The 16531-nt window shown below is 60.9% G+C and overlaps 1 protein-coding gene across 3 annotated transcripts; it reads left to right on the top strand.

Annotated features, from left to right (window-relative positions):
- Positions 1-9927: 9927 nt before the first annotated feature.
- Slc2a6 (solute carrier family 2 member 6) lies at positions 9928-16531 on the top strand. Of its 3 annotated transcripts, XM_005336957.4 has the most exons (10): positions 9931-10121; positions 10584-10746; positions 11823-12029; positions 12624-12723; positions 13227-13438; positions 13652-13804; positions 14429-14537; positions 14866-15051; positions 15216-15361; positions 15897-16531. In XM_005336957.4, exons 1-10 carry the CDS (start codon positions 10030-10032, stop codon positions 16050-16052), a joined length of 1524 nt encoding a protein of 507 aa, XP_005337014.1. In that variant the 5' UTR covers positions 9931-10029; the 3' UTR covers positions 16053-16531. The 3 variants fall into 3 exon arrangements, with proteins under 3 accessions (XP_077904704.1, XP_005337014.1, XP_077904705.1); XM_078048578.1 differs by lacking the exon at positions 10584-10746 and having other exon boundaries at positions 9928-10204; XM_078048579.1 differs by lacking the exon at positions 10584-10746 and having other exon boundaries at positions 9998-10121.

Genomic DNA, 16531 nt, shown 5'->3' with positions numbered 1-16531 from the left:
AGCGTCTCCGCAGGCCCTGGGGTCCCAGGGTGGATGTGGGCCAAGCTCCTCAGACAGATGCTCCACATTCTTCAGAACAAAGTCTTCAAAGCCGGGGGATGGGGGACGGGCAGGCACCCCACCCACTTCTTCCCCTGGGACTATGAAGTGATGACAAACACATGGCTGTCCAGGTGACGGGACCAAGTGGAAGCCAGACCTTGGCTGTGCAGGCACAGAGGAAACACCCACAGGGCACCTCCATGGGTGTCCGTGCCCGGAGGGCACTGAGTGAACAAGGCTGGGCCGCCCTGCCTTCTCGCCTGCCCCCCAGCCTCACTTGCCACCTGCAGTCCTTTCCCCACAACCAGCACCAACCTGCCACCCCCGCCTGTCACCCAGTGGCCTCTGCTCCGGGCTCAGGTTTCGCCTGCCCCTTGCTCGGCAGTGCACACCCGGCTGACTTCAGCTCCCCTGAGCCTCAGCCGCCTGCACGGCCTTCCCTGCTCTGCCTGCCCGTGGCTCCGTGGTTCTCTCCCCACCACGCCTGGAGTCCGCTCAAGATAGTGCCCTCAAAAGCACTCGACCGATGAGTGGACAGTGTGGGCTGTCCCTGTCAGGTGGCAAGGGAAGCAGGGCCACACACACCCACATGCACCCTTCCATGCACCCTTCCATGCACCCTGCAGTGGGTGTCCCCCGAGACACCTAAGATGCTGGCGGGGTCAGTGACAGGCACCAGCTCTGTGGGCAACAGCCCCGCCCTGGGTGGGCCATCCAGGGTGTGTGGACAGTTAAAGTCCAGACATGGGCACTCCCCCCCTATCCCAGCTCCAACCCCTGAGAGTCCACCCCATCCCCCCTTGGAAAGTCCCTGTGATGGGCACTGAGGTCCCATCTACATGCTTCTCCACCGCAGGTGGCAGCCTGCCCTGGCCCATCCCCTCCAGGACCAGAATCAGGAACTTGCTCCCGTCAGGACAGTTGGCTCAGGCCTGCTGCCCTCTGTTGTGGCCAGTGGTCACTTCCAAGGGGTAAGGCAGACCCTAGAAGGAGCTCAGGAGGAAAGAATCCTTTGTCCCTTTTCCAAAGCCTCTCCGAAGAGCCCCACCTGCTCAGTGTGAGCCCAGCACTGGAACTGTGCCCACACCTTGGGGCCAGCGTGTCCCCAGAGGTCAGAGTCTGTGGGCTCTAGGGAGCAACCAGCGCTTTGGAGAGGGCGGGACAGCGCAAGGCCCCACCTCCCAAGAGGCGAACAAGGAGGCCTCTGCCCGGCAAGAAGAGGAGAGCCCACAGTGTGCCACACTCAAGCCACCAAGGCCCCACGGGGCCTCGGGCTCCAGCCCTGATGCCAGGTGCCAGGTGCCAGGTGCAGACTCCAGGGCCACCCTTCCCACTCCCCACAGAGCTGCAGACAAGTCACCAGCCTCATGTCGGGGTTAAGGTTTGCTGCTTCAAGATGGGGCCTGACTCCAGGGAGCTGGGGTAGGGGGATCAGGGGCACAGCCCACCAAGTGCTCAGGATGGGAGCCCCCACGCCCCACGGCAGCCAGGACTGCCGTCCCCCACCACCTGAAGCCCACCTGGTCAGCACCTGGGCCATTTTCAGTGAGGCGAGCAGAGGCCTTAAAGCCAGCAGGGTAGACAGGAAAAGGAAATGACCAGATCGAGTGCACCTCCTGGTCTCCTGGGAAGGCCCAGAGGGGAGAGGAGAGGCCCGGGGACAGACCCCGAAGATCCTGAGGCAGCCCCGGGCCCCACACTGCCCTCTCAGATCAGGGTCAATCCTCCTTCGTGCAGAAGTAGCTGCCACAGCACAGACAGGAGCCTGGGGCGGCACACTCGGCCCCTCCCCAGGAGTGGGACGGGCATCTCTGTGCCTCAGTCCCTGTCCCGTAAAATGGGAGACAATGCCCCTGGGCCATTACAGGATGAGGTGAGGGAGCCGTGGCCAGGTTCAGTGGGGGCTACTGCCAGACCCTGTCCCCTCCCAGTAACCCCAGAGGCTCACGGACACCAGCCCAGCTGGCCAAGCTCCCACTGGCCTGGCCCTGCGGTGCCCCCAGGTCTCCCAGCAGAACATTTCTGACATACTCCAAATCCTCAGCAAAACAAGATGAGAATTCAGTGATTGCTTTTGGCAAGGAATCCACAGGCCAGCTAAAGGGCCAAAAATAACCCAGGGGAAGCGTCCCAGGCCACCTGCGGTCTGAGGGGCTCCATCTGGGCTCTGTCTGAACACGGAGCCAAAGTGGTCTGGGCCTGACCTCGCCGCCAGCCAGCCAGAGAAGCTGGGAGACAGACAGGGACGCAGGGAAGGGAGGACGGCGGACAGAGCAAGACTGTCTGTCACTCAGCACACTTCAAGCCAGGAAGTGTCCAGCCATCCAGAGACGTGTAATGTCATACTTTACCCAGAAAAGCAGCTGTTTGCTACTCACTGGCCACAGATAGTTGGCAGCGTCCCGGGAGAGTGTCGACTGGGGTTGTGGGGGATGGGGAGGTGTCCACCAGGCTCCTCAGCTCCCTGAGGCCTGGCCAGCCCTGCACTGAGGCAGGGAGCGGAGGCTCATGGACGGAAGATCACACAGCGAGGACTCGAGCTCAGGCCACCCAGCAGAGACCCCACCTAAAGCACATGGAGCATCCTGCCAGGGACATGCAGCCAGGTTGCAAGGAGAACAGGGCCCCCCCAGGGCCAGGCTCCCAGGACCAGCGGCCACTTGCAGGCATCTCCTCCCCTCATCCTCCTGTGAAGAAGGATGGCCCTCCACACACCTGTCCGGCTGCCCATCTGCTGTCCTGTGGTGGAGGGTCCCCTGGCTTCGCTCAGTCCCATCTCCCCGTGGCCCTGTGACCTGCGCACTCAGGGCTGTTCTCCATTCTCACCTGCGAGGGAGTGAGGCTGTGAGGACCCCGGGCGCTGGCTCCAGGCTGCACTTGCTCAGACTGGTGCCCAACCTCGGGCTTCCCCGGCAGCCTGCCTCCCCACTGTGTGCTCCTGTGTGTCAGCCATGCAGTGGCAGCTGGACTGCTGGCCTCTGAGGGTGATTCCCTAGAGGGTGCCCAGCTCCAAGGCCCTGTGTGCCCCTGGCAGTCTCCAGGCCCCGCCCTCCCTGGGCGAGCAGGAGGTGGGTGTCCTGCAGCCACTCGGAAAGTGTGAGGCCGCAGCCCAGAGAGCAGCCCCCACAGCCTCACCAGAGGGCTCAGAGACCCGGCTCCTGTGTGGCCACTGGAGGGGGACAGAAGTCTGCCCAGCCACTCTCCTAACCACACAGCAGCCTCCTCCCTGAAGGGGAAGCTTGCCTCATCCTCTGCCAACCACAGCAGAAAAGGTGCCCGCGTCACTGCAAGCCAGCTCCTGGGGCGCCAGGGGTTAAATGCCCACCCACACGCTCACACAGACACACACGCACGCACCCACACACATACAGACGCAGGATCGTGCCTTCGCACACATGCCCTGGAGGGCAGCCGATCCCAGCGCTCCTCGCCAACAGCTCCGGGCATCCCCGGGCCCATCCCGCGCCCGGGGAAACATCCAGCCCACCAAGGGCACACCTTTCCCTAACTCAGGCACCTGCCCAGCAGCCCCTGGAGCAGTGGCAACAGAGTCGGGAGAGGGGCAGGAAACCACGCTCAGCCAGCCCTCATAGAACAGGACGATGCTTTCCTTGCAGGTGGGATTTCCCCCTGGCCAGGCTGGGCACGGAATCCTGGACTCTCCCCTAGGCTGGTGGAGAGGCCTGGGCACGCGAGTCCCACAGGAGCTGGCCACAAGCATTTTCACAGGCCCCGGTCAGAAATGCACACACATGGGCCGAGGCACGCCCCACCTTGCCCACCTGTGCCTCTTGTCAGCGCTGGCCTGCAGGAAGGGCCAAGCCTGAGGTGGCAGGTTGAGAGAGGCTTCTCCCCCTGCCTGGCTCACAGGCCGCTGCTCCCCCGCGCACCTTGCTTCCCTGCATCCCGCGAGTCCTGATGCTCCCGGGCCGAGTTCACACTCGTGGTCTCGGAGCTGGAGGGGAAGGAGCCTGAGGGTTCAGCTCTGCCTCTGGCCACCTCTGAGAGGGGGCAAAGGAGAACACCGGGCTCAGATCCCCACGGGCCCCAGCTCACCTGTCAGACTCTCACAGACCATGCTGTGCGTCACCAAGGCCACCACCTAACAAGGTGCAGCAAGCAGGGCAGGAGTGGGAAGGCCCAGGGAGCAGGGAGACCTGTGTCCTCTCCTCCAAGGGAGCAGCAGGCAGAGATGGTGGGGGCCAACTCACCTTCCTACTCCAGGTTGTGCCACTCAGGGTCACACAGAGCCAAGGCTCTGTGACTTCCCATCTCTGGGGCTGCCACAGCAAAGGCAGGACCCATGGGGTCAGCCCCAGGGTTACCCAGGACCCTGTTCCAGTGAGCTCCTCCACAGCAGGCAGGAGCTCAGGCTCATCCTACCAAGAACTGTCAGGAAACTGTGGTGGCCCCTGGGCCTTTGCTCCTGCAGTGTCCCCACTTGAAGTGGAATCCCCTTAAATGATTCCTCCTGGCCAGGCTGGGCACGGAATCCTGGACTCTCCCCTAGGCTGGTGGAGAGGCCTGGGCATGCCATTTAAGGGGATTCCCCAAACCTCAGGGCTCCACCTGTATCCCCTGCTTCTCCGGGCAAGCCTCTGAGAACTCCTGCAATGCCACCCACTTGCCAGCCTCCGGAGCAGGCAGGGCCAGGTGCTCAACTAAAGGCTGTCTGTACACAGGACAGAGGACCCAGTCCCCAGCCTGGACACACAGGTATGTGCTTTGGCTTCCAAAACTGGAAGGGAGGGGACAGCCCCCTCCACCAGGACCCTGGGATGGGCAGAGGGCAGCCTGGGAGGCTGGAGCCCAGGCGTCAATGCGGCGCTCCCCTCTCCCTGTGCTCCTGGGGGCTCCAGAGACCCTCAGCTCCCCAAGGGAAAGGCAGCAGCTGGAGGGCAGGCTCCCACTGTCTGCTCCTCTGCCCGGGCCAGCCTCTCTGGGTACCCCTGGGCCTACCCATGCCCCTCCACTAGAGCCACCTGCCCCTCTCTGACCACCAGCCACTACAGCCCTGGCTCACCTGTCCAGCCTCCACACACTGTGGCCAGCCCGCACCTTGTTCCACAGTTAGACCTGAGCTCCTCCAGTGTCAGGGCCCCCTGTTTCCAACAGGGTCAGTCAGGCACATAGTAGGGCTCTTGAGAGGGGTTGGCTCCATGACAGACAGTCTTGGAGCCTTGGGGTCCAGCACACAGTCCCCCACGCCTGGGTGGGAGCAGTCAGAGAACGGGCTGTTGACAGGTAGGGGACGCAGCATCTGGGCGAGGACCCCGGCAGCTCCCCTTTGCTTCTCCCCCATAAGTTTAATAGGGAAGCTGCGGGTACACAGACGGGGCAAGAGGTCATCAGCAGATGTTAAGAACGGTTCTCAAAACAACTAAACAACTCGCTAAACAACTCAGCAAGACTTTGTCTCTAAATGAAATTCAAAACAGGGCTGGGGATGTGGCTCAGTGGTCAAGTTCCCCTGAGTTTAATCCCTGGCACCAAAAGAAAAAGGAGGAGGAGGAGGAGGAGGAGGAGGAGGAGGAGGAGGAGGAGAAGGAGAAGGAGGAGGAGGAGGAGGAGGAGGAGGAGGAGGGAAAGAGAGAGAGAGAGAGAGAGAGAGAGAGAGAGAGAAAGAAAGAAAGAAAGAAAGAAAGAAAGAAAGAAAGAAAGAAAGAAAGAAAGAAAGAAAGAAAGAAAGAAAGAAAGAAAGAAAAAGGAAGAAAGAAAATGACTTCAGACACACTCCCTGACCCCCGCCATCAAACAGATGGTGCAATTCTACCTTTAAGCCACCAGGTGGCGGTCAAGACCAACACATCCTCCCTCTGCCCACCTTGGCCTCCAGCTTCCTCCAAGGGCTCTCAGGGTCTCTGCAGTAGGGGAGCCCCCGATGCACAGCAGACCAGGGAAGGCCTATCCACTGCCGGGCCCTCCCTAGTGCCCAGGAGTGGATATTGCTATCTCACCTGAAGACTGGGAAAACCAGCCCCAGAGGGAGAAGGGACCTGCCCACCGGCACATAGCCTGAATGAGAACCTCCGCATCCCCATTCACTGACTGATTTCACAAAGGGCTGGGGGTCACTTGGTTTTATCCGCAGTACCCAGAATGGCCTTGCAAAGACAAGGACGTGGTCAAGGCCCCACAGCAACCTGGGGAAGGAGGCCAGTTGAGCCTGATCTGGCTTTCGGGGCCTGAGCTCATGGACCACCACGAGATGACTCTGGAGCCAGGATCCTGCAACATCAGAGTGCAGCACCCACCAGGGACACCAGTGGACAGGGGCTGAGTGGGGTTTGGCTCTGGTTGGGACGGGAAGGCAGGCCGCGCGGCCACCCCACCTGGGAACCCGAGTTAGCAGGAGGTCCGGCAGGGCCTGCCCCATACCAGCCAGGCTGACAGCAGGAGGAACAGCAGGGTGAGGGCCACCGCCAGGGTCACTGAGGGAACCAGGTCAGAGTCCTCAGGACCAGGCATGGCATCACCAGGGGCGTCTCTGGGGGCCTGGGGGGCCCCGGACAGCTGGGTGCCAGAGACCTTCTCCCCTGGGGGTCCTGGGCGACCCATCTGTGGAAAGGAGGGATGGAGAGTCAGGTCCCCCTCTGGATGAGCCCCTGGACCCACCCTGGGCCTCCCCTCCTGTCCCACTATCTCAGGGAGCCCTGCTGGAGAGCTTGGGCCACAGCAAGGGCCCTTAGTTCCCCACAGGTGGCCCAGGACAGTGAGACCTGAGCCTCTGCTCTGCTCTGCAAGGTGGGGATGAAGGTGAGACCTGAGCCTCTGCTCTGCTCTGCAAGGTGGGGATGAAGGCCACAGGGAGATGGCAAGGACCAGCTGAGACCCCCCTCACTTCGCTCCCACCTCCTTACCGTCCCCTGAGACCATGGAGTAGAAGGTCAGGCCCAGTCCATGGCCTCCTCCGGAGTGTGGCCCCAGTGCCAGGGTCCTGGAATGCGGCTGGGCCAGTGCCCAGCACGTAGAGGCTGTCAGACTGGTATGAGGGGACCTTTGTAGAGCCTGAGAGAGGGCTGCCTGCAACCAGTGCCCTCTGACAGCACAGCGCCCAGGTGGCCACCAGGTTAGAGCTCGGCCAGAGAGGAGGCCCCTCAGAAGCCCCGGAGGTGGGCAGAGGCCGTAGTGACAGCCCAAGACCACCAAAGTGGCAGGACCCTTCTCTGGACAGGGACAGAGTTCAAACTGGGTCATGGTCAGGGATGGCCTCTGCCCCAGGACCAGGCCCTCAGGCTGGACCCCAGGCCCCTCCGTTGACCCAGGTATGTTCATAAGCCTAGAAGTTCCACAGGGCGATTACCTTCCAGCCCAGGAGCTCCACGCTCTGGAGGGCCCCCCCACTGCCACACTCCCCAGGGACATGCCTTGGCAGGCAGCACCCTTCTTTCCTGGATAGAACCCACCTCCTGGGGCTGAGCTGCAGGAAATGGGGGACCCAGCCAGGAGCTGCACCTCCACCTCACTGTGGTGTGTCCAAGGTAGGGGGGCAGCAGATGACCCAGGTCACAAAGCAGAGCAAGGGGCCCTCTCCCAGGCCAGCCTCTAAACTGGGACTCCCCACACAGGGGAGTAGAGGCTCAGGAAGGACAGAAGGCTCTCAGTTCATGTCAGTGAGGGGCTTCCAGGCGGCTGAGTGTCTGGCCCTGAGCAGGAGCAGAGAGGCCAGGTCCCCAAGCACCCAGAAGAAAAGAGGTGGCAAGCCCACCAGGGGGAGGCATCAAGAGGCTTTCAAGGCCCCCAAAAATGACCCTTGAAGAAGGAAACTACCCTTTGAGGACAAGGATGCCACCGCAGTGTTCACCGTGAACAGAAAGGCTGGAAACAGCCCTGAGAGGTTCGCCGGCACCCAGGGCCGCCCCCCAGCAGCCTCACAGTGGTCCATCAAAAGTAGGAAGGACAGACTGCTGTCCCCCCATGCCACATCACACTGCACAGCAGGGGAAGGAGCAAACCTGGGGACCACAACAGGGAAGAGTCCAGGACACCCAACCAGAGGCAGTCAGGAAGGAGCACTGCCTGGGCCTCCCTCCCAGGAAGCCTGGCAGGAGGACCTAAGCTAAGACAGGGGACAGCAGCCGCTTCCGCGGAAGGAGAAGGGCAGGTGGACCTCAGAAGGCCCAGAGAACTCCAGGGTGAGGGGAAAGCCCCCACCCGGATGGACAGACCGTCACGTCCATCGGCAGGTACACAAGAGGAGTTCATTCTGCCGTAGGTAAATCCCACCTCGATAAAGTTGATTTTTAAAAAATACACTAAAAAGAGCCAGGAAAAAATAATGATTCCACTTCTACAAGGTTCAAGAGCAGGAACTCTAACCCATGATGCAGGGGGAAGGACGTCCTGTAGGGGTGATCTAGGGCTTCCTCCCAGGTTACTGGAATCTCGTTCCTGACGAGGATGACCAGGGCCACTTGGCAGCCCACTCTCTGGGCCCACCCTTGAGGTTTGTTCTCTCTTGGTTCTGAAAGATGGGGTAGCCCTGAAGAAGACCCTCAGGAGCTCACCCTTCACCAGGCTGCCTGGGCCAAGCCTGTGTTTCAGGTGGGGAAAATACGCTTACACCATTTTTGTGAAGTGGAGACATAACCGTGTGCAGCCCCAGGGCCACTGGAGAGACCTGGGAAGCAGAAACTAGCAAGCCCTAGAGTGCCCGCCCGCAGGAGGGCTCAGAGGGAGGGATGTGGTTTCCCTGTGGCTACTTTCTCTATTGTTCTACTACAGTTGTGTTTCTATTATAAGAAAAGGGAATTGAAACTTTTTTTTGGGGGGGGCAGAGGTACCTGGGTTAGCTTAACCACTGAGACACATCCCCAGCGCCTCACCCCCCACACCTTTTTAAAAATTTATTATTTTGAGACAAGGTCTTGCTAAGTCCTTAGGGATTCATTAACATGCTGAGACTGGCCTTGAACTTGTGATCCTTCTGCCTCAGTCTCCCCAGCTGCAGGGATTACAGGTGTGTGCGGGTCAGCCAGAATTGAAACTCAAAAAAGAAAAATAAATAAATAAAAAGCTTTACTGTTTTGATAGCTAAAATTTGGAAAGAACCCAACTGTTCAACAACAAAGAATCAGTTTTAAAACCTGCGTGGTCACTCGTCCAGCAGGAGGGGAAGTGACTCAGCCCCCCTGCTGAGAAAGTCCAAAGGGAACTAACTGGACATAACATTGCAATTTTCTTTACTTTCAATTTTATCTTTTGAAAACAGGCTCCCAAGGAAGTTTCCGTTTCAGTTTTTATTTTTAACTTTTATATTATTACTAGGATGATTTGGAACAAGCCCAACTTATGCTTGGCTCCCTTTCTTCCTCAAAATAGAGAAACTCGCATTTTCCTTCTGTTTCTTCCATGGCTTTTCCTTGCTCTCGGTCCTCTCCTTGGGGCTGCGCCCTCCCCGCCCCGGGCTAGGCCCCTCTTCCTGCGCTCCCCTAACTGCCTCCGCCCAGTCCCTCTTCCCCCTGCCTTCACCCCACGCATCCTCTGGCTGCCCTGGAAGCTCAGCCTGATTCCCTTGGTCACCCAACGGAGAGGAAGCCAGGGACAGAGGCGACACTGCGACGCGTATGGCAGGTGGAGTGGAGAGCAGTCAGAGCGAGACGAGCGTTCGCTGTGTGACCTTGGCGAGCGGCTACGCCTCTCTGGGTTTCCGTCTCCTCTGCAGAACTCGCTGCACCGCTGGGTTGGGCCCGGGACGGCTCCGCCAGGGCACCCCCACCACTCCACCCTCGCCTACTCGGGCGCGGCTTTCCGCTGCAGAGCGGCGACCTAGGGGCGCGGGCGGCGGCCGCGCCCGGCAGGATCCCATCCCACCATCCGCGGGCGTGCGGCTGTCCCATTGGCCGGCGCGGCTCTGCAGGGCCGCCCCGTAGCCAATCGCGGCTGAGGGGCGGGGCCTGGGCGCGCCGGCCGCGATTTGCAGCCCCCGCGGATGCTCCAGCGCTGGCCTGGCCGCGTCCCGCTGGCTGGAGCGTGCTCGCGCCGGCCATGCAGGAGCCCCTGCTGGGAGCTGAGGGCCTGGACTATGACACCTTCCCCGAGAAGCCGCCCCCGTCGCCCGGAGAGAGGGCGCGGGTCGGGTGAGAGTCGCTGGGCGTGGGGGACGGGCGGGGACCGGGCGAGGTGGCTCTGGTCGCTCCAGCGGGCGCTGGCTCCACCCTGGGTGAGTAGCCACCAGGATCATTTGGCTCCTTTCTGCCCTCATGTACCTAACCTTGCTGAAGAAGCTGGTCCTCCTTAGGGAAGGGACCATCCCAAAGAGTGACAGGCCCAGCTGTCATAGACAGGGAGAGGGTGAGGGACTTGCCTAAGGCCACACAGAAAGCTTTCAGAAGCAGAGCTGGGGGCAAAACCCAAGCTTCCTCTCCTGGAATAAAGTATCACAGCCACAGGCTGACGCCCTGGGGATTTCCAGGTGGCAGCCCTCAGGCCCTGGGGAGGTGTCAATCTGACCAGCCTGGCAGCCACTGGGCTCAGAAGAGTCAGCAGCTCAGGGAAAAGAGGCTCAGACCCTGATTCTTTTGTCCCACCCCCACCACCAGGGCCCTGCAGAACAAAAGGGTGTTCTTGGCCACCTTTGCTGCGGTGCTGGGCAATTTCAGTTTTGGGTATGCCCTGGTCTACACGTCCCCTGTCATCCCAGCCCTTGAGCACTCCTCAGACCCAGATCTGCATCTGACCAAAACTCAGGCATCCTGGTTTGGGGTAAGGACCATGCTTGAAGCTGGAAGGAGTCGCGGGTAGGGGAGCATGAACCCTCTGAGCTTTGCCCACTGATAGGGATTCCCCAAGAGCCCTCCTTGGGGCCCTCTCCAGGGCCCCAGTCCACCCCCTCCCTCACACACTCCTGGCTGCTGGTTGGTGGGGGGAGGCCAGATCATAGCAATGAACCAGGAAGTGAAAGCCAGTGGAGAAAACCTGGGACAGAACAGGTATGGTGCCCCCAAGGTCTCCCAGAGGGTGAGGGTTCCCCAGGCCCACAGTCAGGCTGCCACAGCAGATACCCCTCTGGATGGATGGAGGGGACAGGGGTATCGGGTGCCAGTGGGACCAGCACCAGCTGGGAAAGATCAAGATCTCCAACAGCAGCATCCAGAGGCCATGAGCGGAGAGGAGAGGAGGACACCCTGGATTCTAGAATTAAAATCTAAATAGCCTCAGATTCCAATCACAGCTTGGTGGCTAAGAGGGAAAGACCTAGTGTTTACTGAGCACTTTGTGCCAGGTCTGTGTGGACACTTGGCCGACCTGTGAGGTGGGTTCTGTTGTTCTCCCATAATACAGCTGGAGAGGCTGGGGATAGAGCTCAGTTGGTAGAGTGCTTGCCTCACATGCACAAGGCCCTGGGTTCAATCCCCAGCACCATAAAAACAAACAAACAAAAAACATAATACATCTGGAGAAACAGGCTGGCACAAGCTAAACCTTGTGCCCATGCCCCACTGCTGATGAGTAGTGGTGTTGAGGCTGGGTCCTAACCACCATCTTCAGGGAATCAGGAACATCCTGGGACCTTCAAGTCAGAGTCCCCTATGTTAAAATATTAGACAGAGAACCACTGTAGATATGTGGCCCCACCTTCTCCCTAGGGCAAGACCCCTAAAATTTAAATGGTTGTGTGCATGCTGCATGCACACTTCTGGAGACTGGAGGCTTACCATCATAGTGGGCCTGGGTCTGGGGCTCGCTCCTGGGGTTGCCTGGGGAAGAAGTTGCCCCTGGCTCTGATGGGGTGGGGGTGCTCCCAGCCCCACACACATGCCTGCGCCCCTCCTCTGCAGTCTGTGTTCACCCTGGGAGCTGCTGCTGGGGGCCTCAGTGCCATGGTCCTCAATGACCTCCTGGGCCGGAAGCTCAGCATCATGTTCTCTGCGATCCCCTCTGCGGCGGGGTACGCGCTCATGGCAGGCGCCCATGGCCTCTGGATGCTGCTGTTGGGGAGGACGCTCACTGGCTTTGCTGGGGGACTCACCGCAGCCTGCATCCCGGTAAGGCCAGGACCTGTCCCGCTGCCTTGGCATGGCCACTACTTGCTTAGGTCTTCTGGCCTCGGGCCTATGGTCAGTGAGAATGTGCTTGCTGTCCCCTCTGGCTGCCCAGGGAGCCTCTGCTCACCACCCCCCACCAAGGTCCCTGATTTCAGGAAACTGTCCCCATCCTGGACTCCCCCTACTTCCTACCCTGTTTCTTGACCGCAGTCAGATGCATTTCTCAACTGGAAGACCCACATTGAGCAATGGGGAAGTCTCTGCCCCATACCTGCCCTGGCGTCTTGTCATCTCATCTACCCATACCCAGTCAGCACCCTGATGAGGTCAGGGTGGGGACGAAGGTCACTGAGGAAGACACACCTGCTCAGCCCCTAGGTCTGGGTGCCCCCCAGACCCATGACTGCCCAGCCTCCATCCCCACTCAGAGCTGAGTCATCCCACTGCCTTGCAGTCAGGAAGCTGAGGCTTGAGAGTATGCAGCTGGTCACCATCCAGAGCGGGTCACCCCAGCAACCTCACCTCCCAAGGCTCACAGGGGCACTTGCCCTGTGAGCGTGCTCTCCAGAGCCTGGCCAGATGGGTGTCTTGCAGGTGTACGTATCTGAGATCGCCCCTGCTGGTGTCCGTGGGGCCCTGGGGGCCACGCCGCAGCTCATGGCAGTGTTCGGATCGCTGTCTCTCTACGCCCTTGGCAAGTATCCTGCACCTTGCAGGCTCAGGGGAGCACTGCAGACGTTGGAAAGGGAAAGGACATGCCCAGAAGGAACCCAGGGCTTAGAGGAAAGAGACCTGGTCCCCTGCGCCAATGGGCCACCACCCCACCCTGTCCCCATATTCACGAGGCCCAGTGAGGGCATCTGGACCAGCAGCCTGGGTCACCTTCGAGCAGCAGGAGGCCTCAGTCATGAACAGCTAAGGTGGACCAGTGTAGGGGAGAGCCTCGTGCAGCAGCCTGGGCAGGTGGCGTGGAGGCCTGGGCCCGGCCTGCCCACCCAGTCTCTCCCCTCCTCTGGCCCTTCAGACCCTCCCAAGACCTCTTGCTACCTGCCAGGGGCCAGGCACTCCCCATAGCTCCTCCCTGCCTCCATCACAGACCAGGGCATTCAGGGAAGGACTCGGCTCACAGGGCAGATGAGGCTGTCCAGACGTTGCAGTGCAGGAGCTGTGTGTGTCTGCCACGCTCCCCTCCTCCAGGCCTCCTGCTGCCCTGGCGTTGGCTGGCCGTGGCCGGGGAGGGGCCTGTGCTCGTCATGGTCCTGCTGCTCAGCTTCATGCCCAACTCGCCGCGGTTCCTGCTCTCCCGCGGCAGGGACGAGGAGGCACTGCAGGCACTGACCTGGCTGCGCCCAGCAGATGCAGACGTCCACTGGGAGTTCGAGCAGATCCAGGACAATGTCCGGAGACAGGTGTGTTTGGGGGCTGGGTCTGGTGGACCCACCCCAGGCACCTGTGGTTCCGTGTGGCCTGAACTAGTTACTAGGCCTCTTCAAACCCAGGTTGCTTTTCTTGGAATAAGGTGGTTACAGCTGACCCAGAGCTGGGGCTGTCTCCATCAGCGGGGTCTCCCCAGCCCCAAGAGTGGCCAGTGCAGCTCCCTCAGCAGCGGTCTTGTGTTCCAGAGCAGCCGAGTGTCGTGGGCAGAGGCCCGGGACCCCCACATGTACCGGCCGGTGCTCATTGCCCTGCTCATGCGTTTCCTGCAGCAGTTGACAGGCATCACGCCCATACTGGTCTACCTGCAGTCCATCTTCGACAGCACGGCCGTGCTGCTGGTGAGCTCCTGCCTGAGTCCAGGTGGGCTGGCAGACCCGCTCAGCCCCGATCCCCAGCCCCCAGCCCCAGGCCCTGCTGTGCCAGAGTTCGGGCATGCACACCCTCATGTGTGGAGGCCAAAGGGTTCTTCCTGTCTCTGGGCCACGCACCTGCTCTCAGAATTTGTTTTTAAGTTTAAATGGTTTTAAATAAATTATGCAAGATGATGGAGGAAACTGATTTAATAGAAACGCAGCACCACCACCTCCATACCAGGATTCTGCCCGGAGCCCTGCTGGCTCCTCAGGGAGGCTGCCACTTTCCTGGGATGCCAGCTGCCCCTGTGGGAGGGAGACAGCAGCAAGGCTGCCAAGACCCCTGTCCAGACGCAGTGGAGAGGATTTGAGAACAGCAGGTTTCCTGGGGCAGTGGGCTCAGTGGTGAGCATGGCAGATGTGCCCTGCTGGGAACCCCAGGGTGGTGTGCAGAGGAAGTGCCTGGCATACAGCAGGCACTCGGCACTCCAGGGTAGCTGTGGCGGTGGCCTTGGGTCTGAGCACCCTGCAGGGCCTTAGGCAACCAGGTGGGGTGAGAAGCAGGGACAGGAGCCAGTCCTCTCAGCCTCAGGGGTCTCCTCCCCACAGCCCCCCAAGGATGATGCAGCCATTGTGGGAGCCGTGAGGCTTCTGTCCGTGCTGATCGCGGCCTTCACCATGGACCTGGCTGGCCGCAAGGTCCTGCTCTTCGTGTCGGGTGAGGCCCCCTGCCCCACTTCTCCCCTCCCACCCACAGCGTCTCTACCCACTGCCACTTGTGCCAGAGCTAGGGCACAGCCACCTGGGGCCTCCCCAGCACCTGGCACCAGCCAGCTGCTCCAGAAAGCCTGCTGGAGCTCGGGTGAGCAACGCACCGGGGGTGAGGGGAGCCCAGACCAGGGCTGGCAGTGTGTGTGCTACCCTGTGGGAGGCCTGTCCCAAGCCAGCCATGCTGCCCGGCTCAGGGTGCCACAGAGCATGACAGCTCCCCCAGGAGAGCCATGGCTCAGAGGGTCCTGGCCCCCGAGGGCCACCTGTGTCCACAGCAACCATCATGTTTGCTGCCAACCTGACGCTGGGGCTGTATGTCCAATTTGGTCCAAGGCCTCTGACCCCCAACAGCACTGTGAGCCTCGAGACCCTGTCCTTGGCGGGCACAGAGCAGCCCCCGGCCACACCCACCAGCTACCTCACTCTGGTGCCCCTCCTGGCCACCATGTTCTTCATCATGGGTAGGACTGGGGTTCCTGGGGGTGGGGTGATGGCCTGGGTGAGGGGCTGTCTCGCGGGTGAGGCAGGGGCCCTACTGCTGTCCTGTTTGTCTGCTGAGGGGGGAGGCTGGAGAGGTGGGGACAGACCTGGTGTGCCCCCCCGCCACTCTCCCCTCTCCTGGCAGGCTATGCCATGGGCTGGGGGCCCATCACCTGGCTGCTCATGTCGGAGATCCTGCCCTTGCGTGCCCGTGGCGTAGCCTCAGGGCTCTGTGTGCTGGTCAGCTGGCTCACTGCCTTCGTCCTCACCAAGTCCTTCCTGCTGGTGGTGGTAAGTGTTTGCCATGGGCCCCTGTGTGGTGCCAGGCCTTCTGCGAAGTGACCCAACCCCACAGTGTTCCTGGGAGAAGAGCACGTGCCCTTACTGGAAGGCTGAGGATGGTCAGGGCGCAGCACACCACGGCCCCTAAATTTTAAGATACGAGAATGAGTTGGGGAACTGTTCTGAGAAGTCAGGTCCCCTCCAGGCCAGGACACAGCCTGGAGCTCTGCCAGCAGCCGAGAGCGCAACATACACACTCAGGCTTGCCATCCCAGGCGCTGCCCACTCACCAGCCCACCTCCTGCTGCAGCCAGCAGGCCCTGGTGGCACCAGAACTAGCCCTGCTCCAAAATCCCATGAGCAGCTGACTGGAGCGGCCTGGGCCAGGGCAGAGCACAGAGCTGGACACACACTGCTGCTAGAGGGTGCAGAGCGGAGCCTCCAGGAACACCTAGACCAGCCCCAAGGGGACCCCCAGGGAGGCAGGTCCTGGGAGAGGCCCCACAGGCCTCCTGTTTGACCCGCCTTCTGCTCCCTCCCTCAGAAAGCCTTCAGCCTCCAGGTGCCCTTCTTCTTCTTCGCGGCCATCTGCCTGGTGAGCCTAGTGTTCACGGGCTGCTGTGTGCCTGAGACCAAGGGCCGCTCCCTGGAGCAGATCGAGTCCTTCTTCAGCAGCAGGAGGAGGTCCTTCCTGCACTAGGCCAGGGATCTACCTGCCAGGTGGCCAGGCCTCCACGGTGGCCACAAACCCATGCCCTGCAGCCGGGACGCGGCGCAGCCGTCACTCCTATGAGCCGCAGCACAGGGCCAACCAGGACCTGCTTCTGACTGGACAGGCAGCAGGCTCCGGCTCAGGCGGCCTGCAGGAGGTGGTGCAGACCTGCTGGCTCTCAGGCTGGCCCTTGGCGTGTACCAGGCCGTGTGGAGGACAGAGCAGCACTGGAGGTGGCATTGGCTCAGCACAGGAACATCGTCACTTGGCCTCCTCCAGGCATCTTGGTGTGGACAGGAGGGTCTGTGGACATCATGCAGCAACACATGCCCTACTTCCAGAGGCCAGGGCACAGGAAAGCCACTTGCCCTACATCAGCCCCACCTCAGGGATAGGGGCAACCATCTGCAAACTATTCACCCTATTTACAAAAATAAATAAGTTGGGCCTGCAGCCCTATGGAGGAA

Source organism: Ictidomys tridecemlineatus, chromosome 4 (genome assembly GCF_052094955.1).
Source record: "Ictidomys tridecemlineatus isolate mIctTri1 chromosome 4, mIctTri1.hap1, whole genome shotgun sequence".
NCBI lineage: Eukaryota > Metazoa > Chordata > Mammalia > Rodentia > Sciuridae > Ictidomys > Ictidomys tridecemlineatus.
This window is presented reverse-complemented; position numbering and strand designations above follow the sequence as displayed.